Genomic DNA, 27,310 nt, shown 5'->3' on the forward strand with positions numbered 1-27,310 from the left:
CAACAGACACAGGGGCAGACACAGACACAGGGACAGCAGCAACAGACACAGACATGGGGGCAGGGACAGCAGCAACAGACACAGGGGCAGACACAGACACAGGGACAGCAGCAACAGACACAGACACGGGGGCAGGGACAGCAGCAACAGAGACGGCCAGGATGAAAGCAGCAGTCGAAATGGAGACAGGAGCAGGAGGGCCGGCCATGACAGAAACCGACACGGAGCCCGCAGCAGCCCAGGGCCCCCCCCCAGCGATCACCGCAGGAACCCCGCGGGCGCAGGGACCAGGGGCTGCCGACACCTCGGACACACCGCCCACAGCGCGCGCCCCCACGGCACCCGGGGCCGCGCCCCCGTCCTCGGCGCCAGGGGTACCCGCACTCGACCCGCACGGGCAGGGAGCGGCCGCGGCCGGCAGCCTGGGGGCGGCCCTCTTCCACGTGGAGCAGGCGCTGGAGCTGCTGGAGCGGGCGGGGGGCCGGGACCGGCCGGCCGGGGGCGATGCCGGCGGGCAGGGGGGGCCACCGCTGCCCGGCGGGCTGGAGGAGGGCGCATGGGGCGCCCTGTCGGGGCGCATCGCCGCCTGCCTGCTGCAGAGGGCCGCCACGACGATGCGCCTCCTGGCGCAGGGATGGCAGGAGAGGAAGAGGGAGCGAGGAAGAGGAGGCAGGGGAACATCTACGAACCAAACTTTCCCACAAAACTTTGCCGCAGGCACCGACTAAATGAATAAAGTACAGAAGCGTGGAATCGAACTCTAGTGTGTGACGTGCAGGAGACAGTTTCGGGTGAATCTACATCCTTTTTTTGCCTGACAGACGCGCTACTTTAAAGAAGCACTTTAAAGAATTAAAAACCCTCGGGTGCATCGCTCAGGGGGGAAAAAAAATCTGTTAGACAGCACCTTCCATGCAAACAGGGAGCACAGGATACCTGATAGGGCATGAAGTTTTAATGAAGCATTTCCTCAGTGCCATGAACATTCAGATCTCATCAGAGAAGAAACAGGAGCTCTGAGTGGTGTGTCTGCTTTACCTGAGTAACGAGCTCGCACTCATCAGAGAAGAAACAGGAGCTTTGAGTGGTGTTGCTCAGTGCTGTGCGTCTCTGCTTTACCTGAATAATGAGCTCATACTCATCCAAGATGAAACAGGAGCTCTAAGTAGAGTTGCTCGGAGTCATGTGACCCAATGCCTGAATAACAAGCTCACACTCGGAGATGATACAAGAGCTCTGAGATGCGTGTCCCTGCTTTGTCTGGATAAGAAGAACAGGCCATAGGCCAATACTTTACAGTGTAGGTGAAAATTAAATAGGCCAGACAGAAAGGCATACCTTTAAATTAGATGTAAAAAAGATTAAATAAACTGAATATTGTGAGATACTGTAAGAAACGCCAATTGTGGCCATGCACAACCTGTTTAAAGAGCCTTTGAATTCTGCTTCATGAATATTTAGTTCTATATGCCACCATTCATAGGCTGGATATTACAGTGTCGTTATCTCCTCTTACCTCTCCCAGTTTGTCCAGTTTAACGTACGTCTCCAGCTTCCCAAACCCAATCTCAGACTGCAAAGACAAGAGCAGCAGGAAGTTAGCAGTCTGCACTGCCAGACACCTTTATCCTGGCATCTGCCACAGGACCCGTCGGGTACAACATTACACAACAGAGGTGACTGCAGTGCAGAAGGGCACACAGTACAATAACTGCAATCACAATGACGTTCACGCCTACAGCAATGTTAGTACAGGGAGTGCGCTCCAAGTGCCACACGGAAAACAAATAGGAAAACCAAACAAAGCAGAAGCTGCAGGGAAACCTGTCCTTCTCAAATCCTGGTGGAGTGTCTGACTTTTGTAATGCTCCTCTGGTGATGGCCTCAGGCTGCAGGACAAGTCAGTTTACCTGGGACACTTAAAGACGGGATGAAAGGGGTCGGCTGTTCTAAGAATTTGGAAGGGATCGGGGTATAGGAATGATGGAGGGGGCTGTACCAAACCATGCGCGAGCATCTGTGTCAGGCCCTGGCACGACAAGCTCACAAGCCAGGGCTGAAGTCTGCTTCTTCTGCGTGCTGGGAGTTCTGGTCCCACGCACGCCACATTCCCTGTCAAAGCTGAGGGCTGACACATCCTCTCCAGCGCTCTCACGCTCACTGCGGCACTGCGGAGTGCGGGCAGGGGGGGGGGGGGTGGCTGCCTGAGACGAGACCGCCCAGAGCGAACCCCGTCCCCCCCCCCCCCACCTTCATCAGCCAGCTTCGGCGGTGCGGGGCAGCGGCTGAGATCACGCCACCGACGCGGCTGTTTCTGGGCCACCGCTCAAGCAGAAGGAACGAGCAGCGCACGGACTCGTCTCCTCGCCGCCCCGGGGCCCCACGTGCTCAAATCCATCCGCGGCCCCTCTCCGCTCTCGTCCAGTCGCTGCCCACCCTCCGTCTCCTCCTGATCGGGCTCAGCCCACCGCCGCGCCCCGGGGCGACACGGAACCTCTCCAGCAAAAATACACCCGCCTGATCTTTACACGGGCAGCGCTGTCACCAGCTGGACACCGGGGGGCGCCAGCGCTGCCAGTCGGGGGTTCGGGCAGGAAACACACCGAGCGTGCCAGGCCAGCGGCGGAGTGACCCCCAGCTCTGTGCCAGGGAATAGGCAACAGGGCGACGTGCCACACGCCCCGAATCCCCCGCCAGGAGAGGTCCTGTAAAACCTAACATCTCAACCGAGCTCCGGAACAGGGCAGGGAACGACTGCCGCCCCCTCGCGGCAGCACTGAGCTCAGAGACGGGGGCGGCCATTTTATTAGGGACACCTCCTCGCTTTCGGATGGAGCTGCCTTCCTCTACTTCCCGAGGCCGTTTCAGGGTGAACGATTTCATTTCCGATTTAAAGCTCCAGGAAGAGGCTCCACCTCTCCCGTTCTGCCACGCGGCTCGTGCCAGTTCCTGGGCAGGAGAGCGAAGTTCCTTCAAGGGCCGGTTATCAACAAGCTGATCAATAATTCACCGTTAACACCCCCCTCTCCCTGCCGTGACAAGTAGGGACAGCTGGTGCAGAACAGTGAGGGGGGGGGGGGGGGGGGGTGCTTTCAGTCTCGAGAAGCATGGCCAAGAGGGCATCACGCCAGCTGGGCACCACGAGGGACAGATGGAGAGGAGAAGACGCTGCAGGCACCTGACAGGACGGGAGACCAGCAGAGCCCTGAGTCAGGACCCCAGCTCTCTTAACATTTACCAGCTGAACACACATACGCCACACACGTTGCCACATTCTGTACGCGCTGCTCTCGGCTCGGTATTTGTCCACTGGCACGCACGCCAGAATCGCCGACTGACCGCGGCGCATTCCACCAGCTCTGGGGTTTCAGTACCTGCGGTCAGTGTCCATCTGTCCTTGTCGACTATTTCTATGCTCCCCCCGAAACTCTTAACCAAGAGCAGCTGCCTTCTTAAAGGGGTTTTTCCTTGCTTTACAAACCAACTCTCAAAAGAAGACGGCTAATGTTGGAAACGCGTTCTTACAGCCTTGGCGTGCTCCGGGCCGAGCCCGGAGGGTCAGCCCCTGCGGTACTGGTGCCGCCGGCGGCGACACTCACCAGCGAGGCGCGGCGGAGCCTGCGGCTCAGGGGCTTGTCGAAGGGCGGGCTGTTCATGGCGAACTTCTCCAGATACCCCTCCGGCAGCCGGATGTCCGCAGGGAGGGACAGGCGCTTGTTAATGTCCTGGGGGAGAGGGAGAGAGAGACAGGCGCTCGTTAATGTCCTGGGACAGAGAGAGAGAGAGACAGGTGCTCGTTAATGTCCTGGGACAAAGAGAGAGAGACAGGCGCTCGTTAATGTCCAGGGACAGAGAGAGACAGAGAGAGAGAGGGTGAGAGACAGGCGCTTGTTAATGTCCAGGGACCGAGAGAGAGAGAGACAGGCGCTCGTTAATGTCCAGGGACAGAGAGAGAGAGAGACAGGTGCTCGTTAATGTCCTGGGACAAAGAGAGAGAGAGACAGGCGCTCGTTAATGTCCAGGGACAGAGAGAGACAGAGAGAGAGAGGGTGAGAGACAGGCGCTCGTTAATGTCCAGGGACAGAGAGAGACAGAGAGAGAGAGGGTGAGAGACAGGCGCTCGTTAATGTCCAGGGACAGAGAGAGAGAGACAGGCGCTCGTTAATGTCCAGGGACAGAGAGAGAGAGGGTGAGAGACAGGCGCTTGTTAATGTCCAGGGACAGAGAGAGAGAGGGTGAGAGACAGGCGCTTGTTAATGTCCAGGGACAGAGAGAGACAGAGAGAGAGAGACAGGCGCTCGTTGATGTCCAGGGACAGAGAGAGACAGAGAGAGAGAGGGTGAGAGACAGGCGCTCGTTAATGTCCTGGGACAGGGAGAGGGGAGAGAGCTGCTCTCTGATAAGGGGCTGGCCCGCTGCCGGGGTGCGTACCTCTGTGGAGATCCGGCGGTGGCTGCTGTTCCTCATGCGGACCCGGACCGGGCTCTGGACCTCGTCCGAGGAGGTGCCGGACGCCTGGTCGCTCTCCCCGTCCGACCCCATCTTCACGTTCTCGTGGACGATGCCTGCGGGGGAGACGGACGGGGCGTCATCACCGCCGCTCCGGGCCCAGTCTTGCCCCCCCCCCCCCGCCCCCCGGCCTCCATTCTCATTCCCGGCTTTAATAATCGGACCCTCAGCTGGGTTCATTAGTCCTTTCTGAATCGCGATTTGCCACCGCGTCTCCCAGCGCCCGCTTCCACAACTGGGGAAGGAGTCGCCCCCTCACGACGAGCCGGAGCCGCGCCGCGTCCGGGGGCGCTGCCGGTCGGACCCTGCGGCCCGGCCACACCGCGCAGGGCGAACAGCACCTCCTCCGGTCCGCCGCCAGCTCAGGCACTGTGCATTAAACACATGAGGTGTGGCTGGAAATCGCTCTCGTCCTTGGGATCTGGCCGTCTGCAGACGGATTGTACTGTACACACGCACTGGCTGGAGATGGGACATTTGTAGCTGCAGACGAGCTTCTTATGACATCAGTAAAACGATCCCCGCCAATACCTACCAGAAGCACTATTTTTATGATCGCTGTGAGGCACATTCTTACACACAAGCAGCTGGTAATTTTGTGTCATCGAAAATCAGCGTGCATGTATATATATATAGAGATTCACACTTGGAGGAACTCACAAGCTCTAGCCCCGTTCTCTTAATTAAGCTCAGGAGGAGGAGAGCACTGGCAGGAGCTCTGCACAGTTAGAACTGGGATCTACGGTAATGACAAATCGCTGCAGAGGACACAGGCTCATCTCGCCTCTTCCACTGTGAGGCAAACAGCTTCTTCCACATAATCAAACATCCTTCCCTCTCACAGTGGCCTCGGGGGACAGACGAACCTTCGCTGCTGCTGCAGGGGGCTCAGTCTCCCACAGCAGACAAGACAGGCAGGGCGGCTGTCCTTCAGATCACAGCTGGGACTCTGACAAGGGAGGCACAGGCCGTATACATGTGCAGGCAGGAAAAAGGGAAGCTCATCATGCACAGATCCTGCCTCATTTCAAGAGTGCTGCTGTTAATACCTCACACAGCTGCGCAGACACCACCGGCCCAGAAAGAACCCGGACAGAGTTCTGACCCACAATCAACCCGGACAGAGTCCTCAACCACAAATGTCACAGGCAGGCAGGTGACAGGAACTGGACCTCCGCAGGTTTTGCACACAAAGGGCCTCAATACAAGAAGTTGAAATCCAGAAGGTGACTGACAAAGACAAGGCAGACTACATCAGGACCAACGGGAAGCAAAAGCGAGAGGGTACAAGGGGAAACGACCGGCAGGTCCTTTTGCAAAGCAGATTCCTTGATCGTTTCACAGTAAGACACAAGTCCGCAAATCAATACACGAGCATAACGGGGCAAAACGGCTCAGGCTCTCATTTCTGCCTCTCGACGCTATCCCAGTCGTCAAGCTATCCCAGCTCTCCCTGCCACGGCCCAATCGCCGCAGGGTTCCGGGACCACCAGTGACAGCAGCGAATACGAAATTCCCTGCCTCCCCCTCTCTTTGCGCACGGACCCAGGCTCCTTCGTGCGCACCCCGACTGCGACAGAGCCCCTGAGACCCCTCGCCTGACTGCCCGCCACGCCACGGCACATAACCCACCGCTCCGTCCCGAGTTCTCCGAAAGAGAGCGGGGAGAGGGATTCCCAAGGGATTCTCAGGGAATCAGGAACCGCGGGTCCAAATCTTCACCTGGCACTGGCTCCTGGCCTACACGGGTCTGCCTTCCTGACCGCGAGGACTGGGGGGGGGGGCACACGCACACTCACCCCCACCCCCTCCCCCTGCCGAGCACGGATCTCTCCCGACATGTTTCCAGGCTTTCCCCTCCCCTGCGGGACTCACCGATGCGGTTCCCGATGGGCCGGCACGTCTCCAGGATCTTCAGCATGCGGAAAGGGGAGAGCCTCTGGGGCTCCCGGCCGGGGTCCCCCATCCTCGCCCCTCAAGAGGGGCCGCGCAGCGAGAGGCTCGGGTTCGATTTAGCTATTTATTTCTTAACAGGAAGGAAAAGTTCCAAGTCCCACTGTCTGTCCAAAGCGGGGTTTCCAAGAGAGATTAAACCCCCACCCCCAAGACGCCTCAGCTTCACCCCGTGCCCAGCAGAGGAAGATCTTCCGTCCTTCGAAAGAAGGATCAAAATCCAGCATCCCTCCAAAACAGCAGCAGACGGAAGCCGGTCTCAAAACGAGCTACGCCGACAGGAGCGTCTGGCCCCATACTGCCCGCCGGGCTGACGGACACGCAGGTGAGGCAGGCAGGTGCCTGTCCCGCATCCCCAGAGAGAGCGGCTGAACCCGCTGGCTGTCCGGGAAGCAGAGCCCCTTCCGGACCTGGAGGAAGGCCACCAGCTCCCGCTGCAGCCCCACGGAGCTTATTCTCCCTCTCCTCTCCTCCGGCCCTCTGGCCCTCCCTGCTCCCCTCCCGATCCTCAGAAATCACGGGATCCCGGCCTTTTCCTCTGTCCTCTCCCTGCGTGCCCAGGTCTGCTCCTCTTTCCCTGCTCCGCACGTCAGCTCCCTGCCTGCCAGCCCGTCTGTGCGACTCTTTTGTCTCGCCTGCCTGTTCGCGGAGGAAATACCAACGGTGTTGTCTCTCTCTCTCTCTCTCCCTCCCCCCGACACAAACAGTGGAAATACCAGCTAACTAGCGTGAACGTGCACCCCCCTCCTCTCCCCAACAGAGGACAAACCTGCTCTCCGATTCCCAGCCCCCCCGTCTCCTCCGATCTGGGAGAACACAGTGGAGCAGCCTGCTCTCATGGAACTGAAAGCTACACAGTTGCTCCCTCCTTTCTCTCTCCCTCCCTCCCTTCAAACAGTCGGGTCAGTCCGGTCCGCCAGTCTCTCTCTCTCTCCTTCCAATCTGCGCTGCGCTCTTTCAATCGCTCCCTCAGTGCAAACAGTGAGCTCACTCCAGTGCCCGTCCACAGCCTCCCTCCCTCTCCCCGCCAGCCGCAGGGCCTGAACAGGCCAGTGTCTGAGCGGCGCCACTCCCCAGAGACAGCCTGGGAACACTGGCCGTTATTCATCTCCGACAGGAGCCCCGCAAAAACACGGAGAGACGGAGGCGTGCTTAACCCCTTCCCGCCCACGGGAGAGTCCTGGCCGACTGCTCTGCAGACACCCCGCCTGCCGCTGCCCCCCCCCAGCCCAGCCCTCATTATCACAGCTCAGAGACCACCCCGCACCGAAGGCGAGTTCAATGAGAGCGCGAGTGCTGCCCCTCGGGGAACCTCTCCATCGCGGGGCGCAACGCCCAGCAGGCACAGCCTTTGGTGGGAGGATGTGCGCCTCCCCATCGAGGCCTGGGGGTGCGTACCCCCCCCTGCTGCCGACGCCCTACCCCAATACCAGCTTCCTGTAGCTTCTCCCCCGCAGAGCCAGCGTGCCACGGAACCCCAGCACTTAGACACGCCCGCCCCGAGGGCTGCTGGGAAAGACGGACTGGCGACGCCACTCCGGGCTGCCCTGGCTGTGGGCCTGGCTGCACCGGGGGGGGGGGCGGGGAAACAGACTGCATCTACAGCATCACTCTTGTAGGACATCTCGGGGGCGGAGGGGAAAAGGAAGCACGTGTCCGATGGCGATGGCGCCACACTCGGCCCTTTCCTGCCCAGCGGGCCGGTACCGGCTGTCAGCGCTCCCCCTTGGCCCGTCCCGGCCCGCAGTGCCCCGCTCCGGCTACAGCAACGCTGTTCCACCCGGCCTGCCTTTTCCAGCTCCTGTGCTCTTCCCCCGCCGGACACCGGCGTCGCCTAGGAAACACCGGACACAAAGCCAGCGACGGAGATGACCGTGACCTACGACCTCCAGGGCTCGCCGCTATGCTCCTGGGGCGACAGAGCGGTCGCTGAGCCAGACCCTCTCCTCGGGGGGGGGATCTCATGATCCCTCCACCTCTCAACCTCCCTCTGCTGGCCTCTCACCCCCAGCGGACTCTCTGCGGAGCAGCAGGGCTGTGTTCGGATGGACCGTGCTTGGGCGATATCCAAATCCCACGCCTGCCCTCCAACCAGGGCTGCAGGTTCCAATCACCAAGCGCCCAGGGCTCGTCCCCGAGCACAAAACCACAAGCCAGAGCTCAGCAAAGCACTTTTTAGATTTTTCTGCTTCCAGGGGTCTCTACGTGACCCCCCCCCCTCCCAGTCAGCCACAGTGTGGCCTCGCTCGAGGGCTGGTCACCCCAGAAATGCTCCTATTTTAGGCCGTTCCCATCTCAGAATTGCAGAGGAAACTCAATCACCACTGAAGGCTGGAGAAGGGATCAAACAGCAGATCATTTAATACGTTAATGTTACATAAATCTGGCGGACACATTTGTATCTGTTTATACAGCTGGGATTTTCAACAGGAGAAATCGAAGTGAACTACCTTGCTCAAGCGTGTAACAGCTGTGCCACCAAGGATGTGAACCCCAAACCTTTCTGTTCAAAGGCCAGAGCCCCTGAACACTACTTCTCACTGCTCCCTGTGGTCCAAAAAACCACCCCCAAAAAACAGTAAAAACTAGAAGCTGCAGTTCCAGAACAAAATGACATTTTGAAACATTCGTTTCACTGCCCGGCAGGACAAAGTATAGTACATCCCACACCCGAGAGCTGGCACTCAGCAAGACCTGGAGTGGATCTCACTGCTCTGCAACAGAGGTGGCACAGCGGTTTCCAGCACCAGCCTTCCTCGATCCCCCCCAGCGCTCACTCGAACCTGCTGCACCAGGTCAGCCTCCGTACCCCGCTGTCTGCTCCTTAACACCCGACGCTTTACACAAACAAGGAAAAGGCTTTGAATCCCTTTCCGTCCCACACCCAGCATTTTCCAACAGGAGGGCTGCAGCCGCAGCTGCGCAGGAGGAGCCAGCAGGGCTCGTTCTCTTGTTCTCTTGCTCTGCTCCTGTTCCGTTTGTCGAGGAGCGAGCGAGCAAGAAAGAGAGGAGTGACCCAGCCACGGCCTGCACACAGGAGCCGCGCTGTAACTCCCGGCCACGCCGGGGCGACGGCAGGCTCGCGCCCGAGCCACGCGCGGTACACGATCCTAAACCACCACCCTCCTCCGCTCGGAAACGGATAAGCCCTCTCCTCCCATTAGAAACACTAACCCTGTAAGGAACTGATAGCTCCTTCAATTACACTCAGAAACAAAGTGGGGTGAGGGTGGGGGCTCTGCAGCTGTCTGGCTGGCAGAAAGTCAAGTCTAATTAAGACATACTTAACGATCTCCCTGGACACGAAGCCCCTCGCACCACAGCTAGACAGCAGCTCACACCGAGAGAGATCCACCAGGAACCTGACCTCACAGCTCACAGCGAGATGCCTCAACTCACTGTAGGGTAAGCAGCAGCACAGGCTGCATGAGATGCGTTACGGAAGAGACACCCAGCCCCCTGTCCTGTTCGGTAATAAGCTATTTCACCCACAGATCTCACCCTGGCTTCTTGCAAGAAACGCTGCATATTGGCTTCAGCATGGCTGGGCCCTTTGCACAAAGAGATGCGAGAGCATGGAACAGGCTACCCAGCAGTCCTCCGATCAGCTAGCTATAAGCAACCAAACGAGCACAACATGCAGAACCCTCATCCGTGAGCAGCACGTTGTGTTCTTATTCTATCCAATTCACCCTAGAAAAAACTATCGATAGGTGGGCAACACGTATTTCACCTTCTGATGAAATAAGTTGCGCTTTCACTTCAACGGACTGAAAGCTGTAGTGTATTTAGGTCTGTGCTTATTTTAACAAACCACCTGCTGGGTTGAGCAGAATTAAAGCACTCAGTTGCCTGCCGCAGTGTGGGAGAGCAGGAGAACACTAATGAAGGCGTCCCAAAAAGATGGACTTCTTTGCTTTGAATACCCGGACCCAGGGGCGGGCAACGTGGCTTCTGTCAGCCTCACTCCCTCTGGAGCAAGAAAAAGCACTTACAATGGTTTGACAATGAAGACAACGAGCGGATTTAGCTCATCGCAAACCAGACTGCCTGTCTCTGCACTGGCGATGACGGGATTGGAGCACACATTGCGTGATCATTACAGCCAGAGACCTGGGATCCGTAAGGCCGGTTACAGACAAGACACCCAGACAAACACGTGCACAGCACAGGACAACACCATTAAGGAAATGGAACGGCTGGAGTTAATGTTTAAAGTTTTATGATCCAGCGTGCAGCATGCCTGTAAGTGCTCGTTACAAACGAGCTTATAAAAATAGATGACATGCCATTCCTATTAATCATGATTACAGCTTACGGCGTTCAAGGATCCAAGATGGGGAACTGGCCAGTAATTGGCTCAGGGATATTGATTTCGTGAGGACAGCGGTCCTTGGGATTTTGTTTAAACTCTTCCTCACCATTTCCTTAATGGATTCGCCGGACGTTTTAATACACTGTCGTTTCTGGGGACCTATGCAGTTCAGCGATTTAAATTAAGCCCTTGATTCCTGCTGCAAAAATGATTTTGGATTGTCAGTGCAGTAGTCTTTTGATGATTCATTCCACCAGAGCCTGCGTCCCGCTCCCCGCTGCCTGCCTGGGACACTGGGCCGGAGAACCGGAGGAGAGGCCCGGATTTCAGAGCTGCTGCAAGAGAAACTCCAGAGCAGTTCGTTTCAGCACCGCGGCGGAACACGTGTCTGAGAGGGCTCCTTCGTCTCTCGCCCGCACCAGACACCCCTGCGCCAGGCGCGCGATTGAGCAAAGCAGAAACCCGGAAGAGCCCAGCTGACACCGCAGGTTAATAACGTCTCCTTCGCGGAGCGGAGCGTGGGGGTCAGAGCTCGAGCCCGTTTCCGGACAGGAGCACCTTCCGTGCGGAGCCTGCGTGTTCTTGTGGGCCTCCTCCCCAGGATTCCTGATTTCCCCCAGCTGGGCTCCTCTCATCAGCTGCCGTGAACTCTCCCTTTCCCTGCGGCCCTGCGATGGACCCATGTCCCCCTGGAAAGACCCTCACCAGGGATAACCGAAGGGCGGTCAGGGAACAGGGCAGTGACATACGGGAGACTCCACTGCGTGCAGCAGCGCTTTCTGGGAGCTCGGCAGCTCATTTCTGCCAAGAAAAATTCCTCTTCTCTTGTTCTGATCCTGTTTTCCAGTAGTGCTTCCCTCCTACCCCCTCTCTTCTCTCCTTGTGTCTGTGCAGTCCTCTCCCTCCAGCTACAGACCTGCGGGGGCTCTGCTTCCTATACTTAGTCCCGATCCGGCAGAACTAATCCCGCCGTCTCCTGCTGAGCTACAGCACAGGGACGAGGCAGCGTCTGTGGCTCGGTGGAGACCCCCGCTGGCAGACCAGAGAGACCGCGTCTCTGTGCGACAGGCCTGTGGCCCGAGAGAGCCCCTCCAGCAGGCCCTGCAGTCCGTCCTGAAATGGCAAACTCCCAAGCCATGACCACAGCCTTTTTATCCCAAGCGGTTCCAGAGGTTCAGCACTGTAACTCACAGATCATCTTGGAAGAAACAACAAGCCTTTTCCAGGCTTTCCTTCCCGCTAAAGCAGCAGTAATGCTGTACTGAGAACATCAGTTCTTTTCCGATCTCCCGTTTCTTTCCGGTTGTGCTCGGCTGGGATCCTGCAGCCCGTGAGTTAACTGCATTAACAAAGTGAAGCGCCACTGAAGTGGAAACCTTCAATCCCAGCTGAGGCAGCCCTAATGCAGTGCATGGCCCGGCTCCAACCCATCACGTCAAGCCCTGCGGACAGCGGAGGCACACGGCACAAACTGCAGCTCTCCGGCCACGGTCCCCGCTCGGCGGACCAAGGACTTGGCCCCACCACCGCCTCCCGGAATGAGTGGATCAGCAATGGAGAGAAAGAGAACGGGTGGCACCCCTTTGCACAAAGGGTGGTGGGAGTCTGCAACAGGTTGCCCAAGCCGTGTTGCGGAAACTCACCTTCCAAGATCCTCAGAAGACAGAATGGTCTCCTCTCGATTTACAACCTTTATGATCTTCAAATCACGCGCAACGCCCAGCCCTGGCCACCCACCCCTGGGCCCTGAGGGCTTACCGCTGCCCAGACTTCTCTCTCGGACTGGAGGCCCCCGGAGGCCCGGACAGCACTGGGCCTTCTGGACCCCCGTGTGCGCTGGGCACGGCCCGGCTCCGGCCGGCCAGCCAGCAAGTCGGCTGCAGCTTCCTCATCCACCTTGAATCACCCTCTCCCCATCGGTGCTCGCTCTCCAGCGGGGGGCGCCGCCACCGCCACGGGGCTGGCAAGGGGTCGAACGAGTGAGGGCGAGTCGCCCCTTGGCTCTGCCCTGGTGCCAAACAGATCCACACCCAGAAGTGCGATATCGTGCAAAGAAAGTTAAGGAAAATATACAAACCAGGGGCAAAAAGCTCAAGTTAGTCCAGCCCATCAGCAGGTCCAGCACACGACGGAGTTGGGCACGGATGGCATTGTTCCTCGGGCCTGTCCTGGGGCTTTCGTGTCTTTCCAGGCCCTGCAGAACCACAGCTCTTCCCCTGACTCGCGACTCTCTCCCCATCTCGCTCTTCCGGGCCGGTGCTGGGCACCGAACCGCCCCGGGACCTCGACCCGGGCAGGGGAGGACCGGTGAAGCTCGGCCGAAGAAACCGCCCCGATGACCCAAGACCAGGCCTGTCACGTCCAGCCCAGTCCCTGGCACTCTCCCCCTGCTCTGCCTGGGCTGGGACACTCTCCACGGAAGAAGGAACTTTCCTTCCCAGAACAAGAACAATCGGAAGCAGATGCAGACATACCTGCAGCACAGCACCACAGAAAACGCAGGATCTGTGGTTTCTGTCCCACCCCGAGCTCTGCGGACCCGAAACTGGGCAGGTTACGTCTTAACTGGGCCCTGGACAGCCTGACGCGCGCAGCCGAGAGAGGGGAGCTCAGAACGATCATCCTGAGGGGTCAGCTCTTCCCCCGCGTCCTGCTGCCCAGGGACACCACGCACTCCTCTGTTTTCTCATTAAGAAACCATCACTGGAGTAAGGACCTGTGCCCTGCTGCAGGCGGTGAGAAACGCAGCAGCACGGAGAACGCACTGCTTCTACAGACTTGTCACAGTACGCTGCTGGTCAGACAAACTGCCGCCCGCCCTGAGGTGGGCCCTGTTGTTGCCTAAAAACCAGCCGTCAACACTCAACACCACCAGCAGAGGGCAGCGCGCACCCATTCCCGCACCGGCTCTGCTCTGCAGCAGAGGAAGGAAAAGCACTTCCTGCACCGGAGCGGAAGTGGAGACACACGGAGGAAAAACGGGAGCCAGCTGGATCTTGCACAGACATTTCACCTGGAGAGGACGGAGGCGGGATGGAGACGAGCACACACACACACGCGCGCGCACGCACGCGCGAGAGAGGTCAGAGTGCAATGGGGACAGACGGCCGGGCTCACCGAGCGAGCCGGTCCTCTCCAGGGCCAGGTAGGGCCGCTCCCCGGGCGCCGCTGCCGGGTCCCGGCGCAGAGCCGCCCGGCCCAGAGAGCCCGCGTAGTGCCGGAGGAACGAGGGGGCGCTGTGAGAGGGGGCTGGGCGCACGGGGGACACCATGGGCTCTGGGAAACAGAGGAGAGAGGAGACAGGGAGCACATAGGGAAGAGGAGGAGAAGAGAGGAGACGGGGAGGACAGAGGAGAGGAGGAAAGGAGACGGGGAGGAGGAGGAGACAGGAGACAGGGAGGACGGGGGGTGGGGGCGAGAGATACAGAAAAACACCAGTAAGAAGAGAGGAAGCAGCAGGAACTCTGAGGGCCTGAGCGGCATCGAGCACTCGCTCCTGCGCCAGCGCTGCAATGCCCTGCGCCTCTCGTGACAGGGACCCCTACAGGTCAGAGTGGGGAACCCCTGCTGGCAGCCCAACGGCACTTCAGTCCTCAGTGAACACAATCACGCAGATCTTGTGATCGCAGCACCTGGACAGATTTCTCTCTCCTTGCCCCCCTGGGCATTCCCCTTCCCCGTCTTAAACAGGGTGGGAAACCTCCAGCACCCTCCACAGCGGAGGGGACAAAGAGCCCCCACCCCGCCATCATCTCCACCACTCAGCCCGCGAGTAGGACCCACAGAGTTTCTGCCATCCACACGCCTGGAGCCACCGTTCACCTGAAAAGGAAAGCGAGGTCATGGGAGCTCGGCGGGGTGGAGACAGGGAGTGGGGATGAACAGCGGACAGGACAGGCGATGGGAGTGGAGGCCAAGAGCACAGACCGGCCAGCCAGGCAGAGGCAGGCAGCAGCCAATGGGAGCGCGAGGTGCAGATGAACCAGCCAATGGGATGGCGCCGCGCAGCCGCGGGTGACAGGGAACCCAGGACAGCCAATGAGAGCGCAGGGATCTCGAGCCAGAGTGACGCCAGCGTTCCTCGAGGTCCAGCCGAGAGCACGGGCCCTGAGCCCCACCTCCAGCGCAGGCTCGTCCAGTCTCAACGGGCCGGCGCAAAACCGACAGTCCAGCCCCCCCAGCCGAGCTCTGGCCACCCCCCTGTCCCGACTCTTCCTGAGGCTGGCCTCTCTTTTCCATCACCACACCCGCAGGACGCTGGTGCACAGTCTGCCACAGCCCCTTCGCGAGAGAGAGGATGGAGAGAACGCAGACACACTGGCCAGACTGCAGCTCTGCAGAGCGACACTGCGTCCTTCAGACGAGGAGAGGCTCAGAGACTGATCGCTCCACACCCTCCGCGGGAGAGAGGGAGAGAGGGAGAGAGAGAGAGACACGCCGCCGGCATGCCAAGAGACAGAGCTCTGCTGGAGAACTCTCAAAAAAATCTGTCCCGAAGGTCTCTCCCCCGTCAGCAGAAACGCACAGGAGCGCTGCAGCTCCACTGGCACGCGGGACCGGCGCCAGGAGGAGCGAGGAACACGAGGAGGAAGGCACAAAGGAAGCTTCTGTGCCCAGCGCACCGCGCCCCTGGCTCCCCGGCGCGTGGCAGGAAGAGGCACGGGGCCCAGGGCGAGATCCTCCAGCTCCTGAGGCCAGCAGGACCGCGCTGGAAAACAGGCTGACGCTAAAGACCAGCAGCCATGTCACACTGCAACGCACCACTGGAGCTCAGCAGGTGGGAGCCCGGCCAGTACCTGGATGGGAGACCTCCTGGGAAAGCTAAGGCTGCTGCTGGAAGACGTGTCAGTGGGGCCAGTAGGGGGCGCTTACCCTGCGGTCTGTGTGGGTCCTAATGCTCCGGTATAGTGACGGGGACACTACACTGTAAAAAGGCGCCATCCTTCAGATGAGACGTAAAACTGAGGTCTCGACTCTCTGTGGTCATTAAAAATCCCAGGGCGTTCCTTGAAAAGAGTAGGGGTGTTACCCTGGTGTCCTTCACAAATTTCCCCCTTGGCCTTTACCAGTCATGGCCTCCTAATAACCCCCCTCTCTGAACTGGCTTCATCGCTCTGCTCTCCTCCCCACTGAGAGCTGGTGTGTGGGGAGCGGACTGGAGCATCATCCAGGTGGGGGTACACACTGGTAGGGGTGGAGGGGATCCCCATGACCTGTAAAGTGCTTTTAGTGTCCAGACAAGTTCTCACCACACTCATGTAAAAAAAAAAGGCAGGGCATCTGCCGGGCAGAGCAGTCGAGAGAGGGGTTCATCAGCCAGGGAGCCCTCTGTCCTCGACTCGCTGGGCGAAGAGGGGGCGTGGCCTGGGGGGGCGTATCGGGGGAGGAGCCTGTCTGCACGTCCTTGACGTGCTGTTGCAGAAGCCTGTAGCCATGAAAAAGCTCACAGATGGCTTTTTAAAAGGTGGCGATTCTACACGAACGACAGCACTGATGATTGGGCTTGTGGGAAGAGACTGCCTGCCCACCTCTTCTCCCCCCCCCCCCACATACAGGCGTCTCCGCCAGAAAGCAGGTTTGGAAACTGACAATGCCAGATCTGAAGAATAAAACAGGAGCCAAGGCAATAAAAGAGTAGCCTGATAAGGAGTTAAATCCCAGCGGTGAGCTCAGCCGTCTGCACTCGGAGCCAGGCAGGCTGAGCTAATGACTAGGTATTGGTGCTCTCGCCGCCTGCCTGCTCTGACCTGATTTCAGGAGCAGAGATGTGTGATTATTGTAATTACAGGCTACAACAACGCACGCCCTGGGCTCGCCGCCCCGGCAGTACCGCAGGCCACCACCAGAGGGCCTCCCTACTCTGCCCTCCCTGGCTCTCTCGGCCCAGATTCTGACGAAGCGCCTATAAAAGGAATGCCCGACAAAAGTCCTCAAACGCATTGTCCAAAGGGAACGTGCGGGTTGAGGAGCCGACAGGCAGGCGTCTGGTTAGCTGGCACGGGGCTTCTCTGCTGCGTTGTAGAGGTTTGTGCCGTGATCCTAACAGAAGCGCTCTTTGCCCCCATTAAGTGATTCGGGCTCAGAATTAAACACAGAGTTCACATGCAGACCGTCTCTTGCACGAAGACTGGCAGACTGGGGAGTCCAGGACACAGGGGTGCTCCAGAGCTCCAGACGGGCTGACTGCAGCCCACCGCTACACAGAGATAGCGTGGCTCTGACCCTTGGGTCAGGAGAGATCACCCACCTGGAGCACAAACGAGATATTTCTCCTCTCTGCTCTTTCGTCCCGGAATAAAGGCCGTCTGCTGGAGCCAGCTAACCTATTTCATCAGATCAGCAGCCCTGGAAGATTCTCCGATCGGGAAATAAACCCAGGGGACACGGACGAGAAATAACATGTCCGGTGAACCCAGACACGGCGCTTGCTCACAAAAGCAAAGTCACGGCCTGGGACTCCAGGATCAGCACAGGCTCTGGACGCACGGAGCCAGTTTAACCAGACGGGAGTGAAAGACCACCAGAGCGCCTGCGAAGCCGGTGGCCCCACTGAGGCCGAGAAGCCGCCAACCCGCGCCAGGCATGGTGCCCACCTGGGATGCGTCACATGGACATGGCGATGACGAAGAGGAGGATGATGATGATGATTGCCGCCGGCTGCCTTACCGTTGTCCCGCGCGGCGCCGGGCTCGTCCAGCGTGATCTGCTCGGCGAGCTCGGACAGCGAGTCGTCGACGGGCCGGGTGCTGCGCAGCGTCATGGACAGGCGCCGCTTGATGACCTTCATCCTATCCATCCGGCCCGGCCTGCAACACAGGAGTCGGGATCAAGACCGGGTGCCACCGCAACTCAGGCCGCCAGAGAGGCTCCGGCTGCAGAACAGCGCGATCCATTTCAGGATCTGGGAGCTGCAGGCTCCCTTGTGAAAGTACTGTATTGCCTTATTAACCCTGAAGAAGAACAGGATCCCTTCCAGGCAAAGGCTCAGAACTCGAGACCAGGAACAGGAAAGTTGATGCTTGTTGTGCTCCATATTTTCGGCAAAACAACAAACATTTACAGTGAAAGAGCATCGCTTTTCCAGTGATAACAGTACAAGCTTTCTGCTGCTCGAAAGTCCAGGAATGGATCAACATTGCAAAGGAGCAATTTTCTACCCAGATCATTGGACAGGAACCCAGCAAACTAACCCCCCTCTCTGAACTGGCTTCATCACTCTGCTCTCCTCCCCACTGAGAGCTGGTGTGTGGGGAGCAGACTGGAGCATCATCCAGGTGGGGCTGCACACTGGTGGGGGTGGAGGGGATCCCCATGACCTGTAAAGCGCTTTGAGGGGGGTGTCCAGAAAAAGAGCTATATAAGTGCAAGGATAATTATTACAAGTCTGAGCAGCCTGGACTAAGATCACAGGCATGAAACAAAACGGACACCTGGAACAGCCTGGCCTTGCGCAGAGAGCAGGGCCTGACGCAGATGCTCACACACAAGAGGCCTGCTGTACCGCAGGGTCTCGTTCAAAAGAATGCAGACCCAGTTCTGCAGACTGGCCTCCTGGAGCGATCAAGCTGTAAACTACAGGGCACAGAGCTGGTGCCTCCGCAGGTAAAGATAAAGGGCAAGCTCAGCACCAACAACATACATGGGTGGGGAAAAAAATCATAATACTAATAAAACCACCCAGAAATCTTTTTCTCCCCTGAACCGTGGCTGTAGCGAACATCTGCGTTTCTGTCCTGCTGCCCCTCCCCGCGCTGATCGCGTTACAGACGGCGGTACTGATTCAGTGCGTAACCGGGCCTCTCCCCGACCCAGCCTGACCCGCAGTGCCCAGGAGCAATGCCACTGCAGAGCAGAAGCCCGCAGAGACCCGCTTTTCTGGGGACAAAAACAGCTGAGGGGCCCGCGGGCCGAAGACGAGACGCCAATCACCCATCAGGCGGCCCGTCCCGCACGGCGCGAGCGGCCCATCTGGGGATCACAGCCCCCCCAGCGCGTCACGTGTGAGACAGGCCACAGCGGACAGGGCACCACAGAGCCCGTGGAGCTCGTGTGCCTACTCGCAGCTGACTGATCCTGGGAATCACAGCCTCCTGGCGCCAGTCTGCGGGCCAAAGTCCGGGACTTCCGCTGCAATCCTGCCAACTCCCTCCTCGTCACCCTCCAGCCTCCACCCCCTTGTCCTCCGGAAACTGCCGGCGTTCCTTGGAAAGCCAGGGCCTACGGACACCCGCAACCTCCCCATCCCCAAGGAGAGAGGAACGCAGGCTTTGATCCTGGGACAGACTTTCCATTTCTAGTGGAAAACTGCAAAAGCCCAGCGGGAAAGAACCTGCATCTCCTCTCTCGGTCACAGAGCAAATACCACCACAACCACAACGCCAACGTTACCGGCAGTCATGGTCACACTGCAGCCTGCTGGCAGAGCGTCTGCATCAGGCCCTGCATCCAGCACAGGAGGCAACAGCTCTCCCCGCCAAATCAAAAGTCAAACCTCCAAAGCTGAGATAAACAACACAACTGCCGCTACGTGTGGCACGCAGGGCCTGACACAGACTCTCACAGCTGTCATGCCGCAGGTGCCCAGGCAGAATTGCACAGTACTGGGAGGTTCAGGGGGAGGAAGACAGCGCCTGGAGGCGATCACGCGCAGTGTAGAGAGAGAGCAGGCCTCGCGGATCACACCTGCCCGTAGGGACGCTCGCTAGGGATATTTTTAAGCCTCCATTCCAGTTCTCCGCATTATATAACAACTCGGCCACATGACGCGCACACGGGGCCCTCCCGTCTCTGAGGAACCCCCCTCCCTCCCTCCCTGAAAAAGAACAAAACAACCTCCGATCTCCGCAAGCGTCTTCACAGCGCTGCCCCCCGCGGGAGAGAGGCCGATCCGAGGAGCTCGGGATGTTCCCCAAACAAAGAGAAAGCACGTTCCCTGGAGGCCTTGCTCACATCAGCATCTTCGCGAGAAACCGACTCTCCCGGGCCGAGTCAACCTTAAACCACCACGCCCGCGTGTTTCACAGAGAGGGCATGGAGGGGAAAGAGCCGTCTCTTCCTCACGGGCCCCTTGCGCGGCACGATGCCCGTCCGGCCGGACAGCCCACTCCGTCCCACGCGCCCGCAGGGCTGCTGCTCCCACCGTCAGCATTTTCCTCATCGCTGCCCGTTACACACCGGCCGTGGCTAACAAGCCTTCATCTCTCCCGCCACTCCCGCCGGACACCACCGGACGCAAAGCCCCACCCGCTCTCCTCCTTCAGCCCGCAGTTTGAGGGCAGATGCGCCCAACTGCCTGCGCCCGCGGGGCAACAGCAAGAGCCAGGCTCGCCCACCCACTGGTGAAGGGAAAAAAAAAGCTAACGCACCCCTGGCTCCTGTTTTTCACGGATCTTCCCTCTGGCTCACTCACGCTAGGGCTAAAAGCCACAAGACAAACACTCCAACCCCCCATCCTGACGCCACACGAGCCCCCCGAATCCTGGAGCGCCCCTGCGGGGCCCCCCTCAACCTGCAGACAGACGGCCGGACCCTCGCCACCCCCCGCTGCCGCCCCCAGCGGGATCACAGCGGAGGGAGAACCGGAGGAGGGCCGGGAGAGAGGGGAGAAGCAGGACCATCCCAGCAGGCTGGAAAGGGAAAGTCGGTCAGTCGGCACAGTTGGGTGTGTGTGTGTGAGAGAGAAAGATCACGTAAACCTCAGCCCCTACTTTCACCAAAGAACTGGGGGGGCTCGAGACGAGCTGCCCAGCCCTGCTGTCGAAGCCGATACGCTGGCTTCTCTCAAGAACCAGCTGCATGAGATCCTGGGATCGCTGAGCGACTAACTACCCAACAGAGCAGACGGGCCGCAGGACCCATCCCTGTACTGTGTCAGGAAGTGAAGAAGCGCTGATCCGCAGAGTCTCTGCCCGCAGACGCACAGAGACGGGCAGACTTTGCTCCAGGAGGCCTCACTTTCTCTCAGTCACGGGCACAGAGACACCCCCCACAACCACCACCACCACCGCAGCCTCGAATTTTACTGCCCAGAGGTGCACCAGTCTGCACGGCGCAGGCCTGTCCCGAGACCAACAGCGGCTTCACACAACCTTAAAAAAAACGATTAACAAGGGGAAAAACAAGGATATTGTTTCCTGCAAACAGAAGATCTTGCATAAACCTTTTTGCTCTTTATAGCGCATAATAAAAGAGCTTTTGTAATGAGTAATCTTCCTAAGGTGTGGATTAAATCAGAACTTTGACCCATCAGTCAATTGCCAATTACAAACCTAGCTCTTGATTGGATGGAACATTGTGTCTCTTAGCCCAGGAAAACTCAGAACAAGGTGCTGGGCTGGCTGGTAGATTACACTGGGAGACTGGACTGGAGACACTGCTAGAGACACTGCTGTCCCTCTCCTCTCACACTGCCCCTGAATTCACACACTGACACACACCTGACTGGACTGGAGACACTGCTAGAGACACTGCTGTCCCTCTCCTCTCACACTGCCCCTGAATTCACACACTGACACACACCTGACTGGACTGGAGACACTGCTAGAGACACTGCTGTCCCTCTCCTCTCACACTGACACACTCCTGACTGGACTGGAGACACTGCTGTCCCTCTCCTCTCAATCAGAGCCTCTGTACAGATTTACTGCCCTCAGCTGCCTTCGGGGAGACTGTAACCCCTCAGCCACAGACGACCCCCCTCCCTCCAGAGCCAGATCCCCAGCACACGGCTCCTCAGCTCCAGAAGGAAAGGGGATACAGCTGTTAGAGGAGAAGACGGGAAGTGATCATGCTTTCAATCCACAGAGAGATGGATCGAGAGAAATCAGATTATTTATTCAGAGCTTTTCTTTCTTCCTCCTGACTTTTTTTTCGAGTTGCTAGGTTACCGGTTGCTGCAGAGTTTTTTTTTGTCAAAGCTTGTGTTACATAAAGTCTCTTCCAGGTCAAGCCCGATTCCTGCAACGCCGGCCTAAGATTCCACTCAAGGACCTCGTCGCTGCCCTGCTCGTTAGGGTCGTTAACTGGTGCGCGCTCTTCCTCAGGGTGCCAGACGAGCCACTGGAAACTGGGTGCTCGGTTAATTGGTCGATTGTTAAATCCGGTCACGGGGGGGGGTGCATCCGCAGGGGGAACAGCGCCCTCTTGTGGGGAGCCGGAGAATCGCACATCAAGAGCAATCCGCCACCAGCCCCAGTCCTGACCACCCCCTTCCCTTGAAGATTACAGCTGCGTGCACCCCCCTTTTGTCAGCAGCTTGGGGAGCACAGCTTCAACCCCTCCCCACTGGTCCTGATCACACTCCCCCCTCCAGCAGTCTGACTGACCTCTAAGACGCACCTCAAGCACCAACCGAGACCTCAGAATTCCCAGCAAACGTTTCCACTTCAGTCTTCACCAGACCAAGGGCTGTGCTGGATCACACAAACACGAGGAAGTGCCCTGGGCTGAACGTGCCTTGAGGAGCCCCCTTCCCAATCCTGCATGTCACACAGAGCTCAGTCTAAAACACAACAGGAGCTTATTTCCAGCTGCGTCACGTTTCAGTCCATTTACTTACTGCATCGGAAGCAAGTCTTTAACCAGCTAATAAATCAGGCTGTACAGCCTGTAAGGTCTTGCCACCTGTCCACATAAAACACCAAAATAAGCAAGCTAGCTCGTCTAAAAACCTTTTGTCTAGCTAGGCAAGTCGGGTGAAAACAATTTCCCATCCACCCTGAGACAAACTCCTTTACCCACCATGCACTGCGGCGGGCTCGAATGAAGGACCTTGCTCAGGAGTAAAACAGCCAAACTACCCCTGGGATTTCAACCGCAATCCCAACCACTACTGCACACCGCAGCCCAAAGCTCGCACAGTGTACAACACCCAAGGAGAGAGAGAGACCTGACTACCCAGAGAGGACAGGCTGAGCTCCCACTGCCAGCGGGGAGAAACACAGACAGAGGTGCACTTCCTACTGCACTGGGACAGATACTCTGAGATCAGAGAAACATTCTCCCCCCAAAATAACAAAACTAATCCCAGAATTCCCACACCACACCAGAATCACAACAACTCCCAACCCTACTGGGAGAGGGAGGAGGGAACTCAGTTGAACTGGCAGCCCAGTGTGTGATCGCCTGTCACAGCCTGAGGAGCAGTGAGCCCGTCTCTCAATAAAGTTCTACGTCGTATGTGAACGTCTTGCATTGTAAATGTCTGTAGATGTCGTGTTAAGTGCCTATGCTCTGGCAACACTGTAATTCGTCAGGCCAAAAAAGCCATTTGAAGGGAACCGAGAGGACTGGTCTGGGAGAGTCGGCACACGGGCCGAAAGAAGGGGGAGAGAGAGAGCAAGAGGGAACAGCGGACAGAGGCTGGGGGAAACGCCCACAGCTCCGGATCCCCTGCAGCGCCTGGGACATCGCGGAGCCGCGGGACGGTATTAATCACCGAGCGGAGCGAGAGGCAGGGGTCAACCCCCAGACAAACCAGTAGACTGTGGCGGCCAAGCTGGCTGGGGCTCCCATCTGGCCCGACGCACGTCAGAACTGATTGAATCATTTGCTCCATTAGACCCTTCCCCTCATGCCTGCTCCCCTGGGTCCAGCTGGTGAGGCGCCCAGGCGACAGAGGAACCGCAGTGGCCAGGAAGTGGCCCTGGTCACATGACGCCGAGCCATGGCGCGTGTGTCACCGCTTACACATTTACACAGGGCACCCAGGTCCTGGGACACACACACACACACACCTCCACCCACTCTTATTAGCTCTCATCACTGCAGTACAGCTCCCCTCTCTTTGTGGACATCTTTACAGCTCGCTGTCTCGGGAAGGCTGGAAGTATCGCTCAGGACACCAGTCTTCCCGGCTCCTCACTGTTCTCCCCCCTGCCCCCTGGGAAGTGTTCCAGGAGCAGAAAGGCACAGACTCAGACACACTTTCTTCCCACAAGCTGCCAGATTACTGCACTCTGCCCCTACCACTGCCACACACTGGGTTTTTTTTTTTAAGTTGTATAGTATTTAACCTGTTGTTGCTGCTGCTGTTCTGTGTTTAGTTTTAGTGTTTCCTTAGCACTGGAGCGCAAAAGCAAACAAGCATTTCACTGCGCTCGTGCGGCTGACAATAAACTGAACTGAGCGAGCTCTGCTTGGGGCTTGGCGTGAGCGCACGGCTGGCAGCTCCTTTATCGTGCAGAAGGTCGCCCTTTTACCCGTCGTCTTCCTCACGTCATTTAAAACCTCCGACCTCTGAGCAGGAGAAAAAAAAACTTGCAAAGTTTCCAGCCAAGTGACCTGGAGTTTCCCTTCAGGATTCAGGTAAGTAAAGAGCTCGGCTGCAGGAAAAACCAGGCGTGGAGATCTACACACGCACGCACACACGCGCTGCTGGGTTTTGCTCCAGACTATCCCGCAGGCACACAGCCCCATCAAGCCCCTAACTGACATGATAACAGGATTCACTTGAACGGTCTTCCACTCTGAAACGAGCTGAAGCTGGGCTTTTTAACTGCTGCATTTCACGAGCGTGAGAAAATGCCCGCGCGTTCATTCACCCTCTTTCTGAACCGCTACGGCCAAAACAGGGCTTCCTGGCCTATCCCAGGAAGCACTGGGAGCAAGGCGGGGCACTCTGGGTGTGACACATGGACAGGGCGTGCGCGTGCACGCACACACACACACAAACCCGGAGAGAACATGCAGACTCCACACAGACAGCACCCCAGGTCTGGACTGTACCCAGGGCCGCAGCGCTGTGAGGCAGCAATCCTGACCGCTGCACCACCGCGTTCCCCCCCCCCCCACCTGCGTAGAAAACACTGGCAACTGATCCAACATCAAGCACCTTAATGGCACAATTAAGGCTCCAATTATGTCATTAAGATTGGCCGCAATGAAAGCCAGGTGTGGCCCCACGGGAGCTGGGTTGGGAACCCCTGGGGTTCCAGGGTCAAAGGAGCTGCAGATGTTGCCCGTGTCCTGAGCCCCATTACTGGAAGAAACTACCCCCCCCCCCCGATTTTCAGCTTACCTACAGAAAGCCCACGTGCAGGAATCTCCAGGCACCCCCCCCCCAGACTACACCACTGCGCTGGAATTTAATTTCTCTGCACGGTTAATAATTATTCAGTTACCCCCCGGAGCGGCCACAGGTGTAAAACCGATAACTGCTGCGAGGGGGGGGGGGTGTCAGCTGCCCCCGAGTGCGGTATTTCTCCGACCTCCCGCTCCGCACAGGAAGAGCAGACTCTCCGCAAGGCCCGAGGTCAAGGCTGCTGACCGCCCCCAAAATAATCCGCTTCCTGCCTAGAATGCATTCCAGATACCAGATCGAAAAATCAATAAAGCGCTAGCATATCATTTTTCACGTTTGTAAGATCCGTCGTATTGCACCGTCCTGTGTCGGGCATGTGGCGCTACCCGGACACGAACACCCATTTAAACCTTTAAATCCGGACGGGTTTGACTCACTTAAGCCTTCGCAGGAGCTCAGCTCAGCCTCGCTTGCGCGTTATATAATTTCTCCCCTCACGGGCTGCAGCGCAGGCTGGACGCGCCGGTGCGCATGTTCTCGGGAGAGAAGGAGGGAGAGAGAGAGACTCGCCCGTCAATAATTCGTGCGTTTAGGGGCGCCGTACCCCGCTCTCCAAGCCAAGACACCCGCCCCGCCAAACTCACTAACTCAGCACCCCGAGGAAGATGAACACGGGGGAGCCCGCTTGTCCTCTCTTGAAAAGCCGTGTAAACGCCTTGATGGTAACGACACGCAATCGTTTCGCCCGGTTACTGCGGCAGCCGGCGTGCGGGGAAGCGGGCGCCGCACGCCAGCGTCACTCGCAGCTCAACAAGACCAAGGCGCCGGCCGGTCGCCCACATCGATTAAACCCCCCCCAAGTCTCACGCATTCACCGCACCGCTCCGCCCGGGAACCCTCCGACTCTTTGGGGTAGTTTAACCCCCCAAAATAACACCTTATCACCAGACCGAAAGCGAATCGATGAAACGCAGATCCCGGGGCCTTGATCTCGGCTTCTCCCCGGCTTTTCCTGATTCCAAAAACCCAGGGAAAGGGCACTGCCTGGCCGGTGACGGTAACCCAGCTCATCCCGGCCCTTGGGCTGGGTCTTTGTCCAGATAAACACATTAACCAAATATCAGCTTGGCCAAGAGGAACTTTTGTTTTTCTCCCCATTGCAGCATCTTCTCCTTTCAGCGCAAACCCGCTCGTGTGACCGTTTTCGTGAGCAGTTTAAATTAGTTTCTTTAGGAACTTGGGGGACGCTACAAGATCTCACAGCCAGACCGGTTATTATTTTAGGCGTTCGGGAAAACCTCGTCAGACGTCCCACGGCACTCCACGAAACACAAAGAAGAAGAAAAAAACCCGTTTAGGTGATATCTACCTGATCAGAAAAGGTCAGGAGCAGAGAGCACGCAGCTCCGTCCAGAGTTTCGACTTTCAGCTTTCGTTACCTGCAGCATTATAACTTGAACTGATAAAAAAAGGCAAGATGTGCTCGTCTCAAGAGAAAAAAAAAACATCTTCAATACACCGTAAAGGCTACACCTCTAACGCCGTACAACAGCTACACGTACACTAAGACAGAACCCCAAAAAAGAGCTACAGCTTACCTGGCGCACACCTCACACGAAGATGCCGCAGAATTCACGCCGGGAGCCGGCGGAAAGTTTTCGGGCAGTCTTCCCGTTTCACACTCACCAGTTTGGAGACGAGTCCTTCAGCCTGCCTGCGCACGGCGATACAGCGGCGTCGTGTCCGCTGACACAAGTTATCCTACTCCTCCGCTGAGCCCGCAAGCGTGTTCATTTATTGTAAGATCATTCCTGCTACCCACAGCCCCGCGCGTCCGCGACAGACTGGCGGATGTTCCTTCTGCCGGCCGGGCGACGTGGGGGAAGACTCTGGCGCACAGGGATCGTGATTCAACTCACTGTAAAATCCGCATCACGGCTGGTCCTGTACATTAAAACCAAAACAACAACATAAAAAAAAAACACACACATATACAGCGGGGAGTCAGCCTGCCGAAAGATCCGGGAAAACAGCAGCACGAACGCGTGTGTGTGTGTGTTGGTAGATATCGATGCTGCGCCGGTGTGCACCAACAAGGAGAGAGAGAGGTGGAGACAGGGGAGGAGGAGAAAGAGAGAGACAGAGGCTGTAACAGAACCCCCATCTCTGCAACACAGAGAGAGACCTGTTGTTATAAACTGAACAACTGGGGTTCTTGGAGTTGGTCTGGGGTTGGGGGCTGGAAAATCGCAGTTTCGCACAGAGTGGAAAACGGTTCCCAACACACACCGTGGGCGAAACAGGTCGACCGCCGCAGTTCAATTGCTAATCCTCATCCGGCAGAAAGAGCCCCCTTTCTCTTAGGCGGGTCTGTGTGTGTGGGCCCGGGTGAGAGCGGGTAAATACAGAGGCATTCGCGGACGCTGTCGTCAGAACAGCAGGTCGTCTCCCCCGCCGTCGGTTACGACCACGCCAGCGATGTTCCCAGCCGGGAAGGAGGGCTTCCCCCTGGT

At 57.9% G+C, this 27,310-nt stretch overlaps 1 protein-coding gene across 5 annotated transcripts in view; it reads right to left on the reverse strand.

Moving 5' to 3' along the window:
- The window catches only part of LOC148835491 (cyclin-dependent kinase 17-like), a 40,251-nt gene extending 13,402 nt beyond the window's left edge, over positions 1-26,849 (reverse strand). Inside the window, exons 1-6 of one of the 5 annotated variants that reach the window (XM_088917224.1) lie at positions 26,484-26,556; positions 17,444-17,583; positions 13,895-14,053; positions 4,432-4,565; positions 3,600-3,725; positions 1,517-1,573 (exon numbers count right to left, since the gene is read on the reverse strand). In XM_088917224.1, coding sequence (XP_088773350.1) covers positions 1,517-1,573; positions 3,600-3,725; positions 4,432-4,565; positions 13,895-14,053; positions 17,444-17,573 — 606 coding nt within the window. In that variant the 5' untranslated portion in view covers positions 17,574-17,583; positions 26,484-26,556. Of the gene's footprint in view, positions 1-1,516; positions 1,574-3,599; positions 3,726-4,431; positions 4,566-6,384; positions 7,088-13,894; positions 14,054-17,443; positions 17,584-26,483 lie in introns of those variants that run through there. The other 4 variants (XM_088917225.1, XM_088917227.1, XM_088917228.1 and 1 more) reach the window with 4 other exon arrangements.
- Positions 26,850-27,310: the final 461 nt, after the last annotated feature.

The sequence above is a fragment of the Atractosteus spatula genome, chromosome 5 (genome assembly GCF_055471065.1).
Source record: "Atractosteus spatula isolate fAtrSpa1 chromosome 5, fAtrSpa1.hap1, whole genome shotgun sequence".
NCBI lineage: Eukaryota > Metazoa > Chordata > Actinopteri > Semionotiformes > Lepisosteidae > Atractosteus > Atractosteus spatula.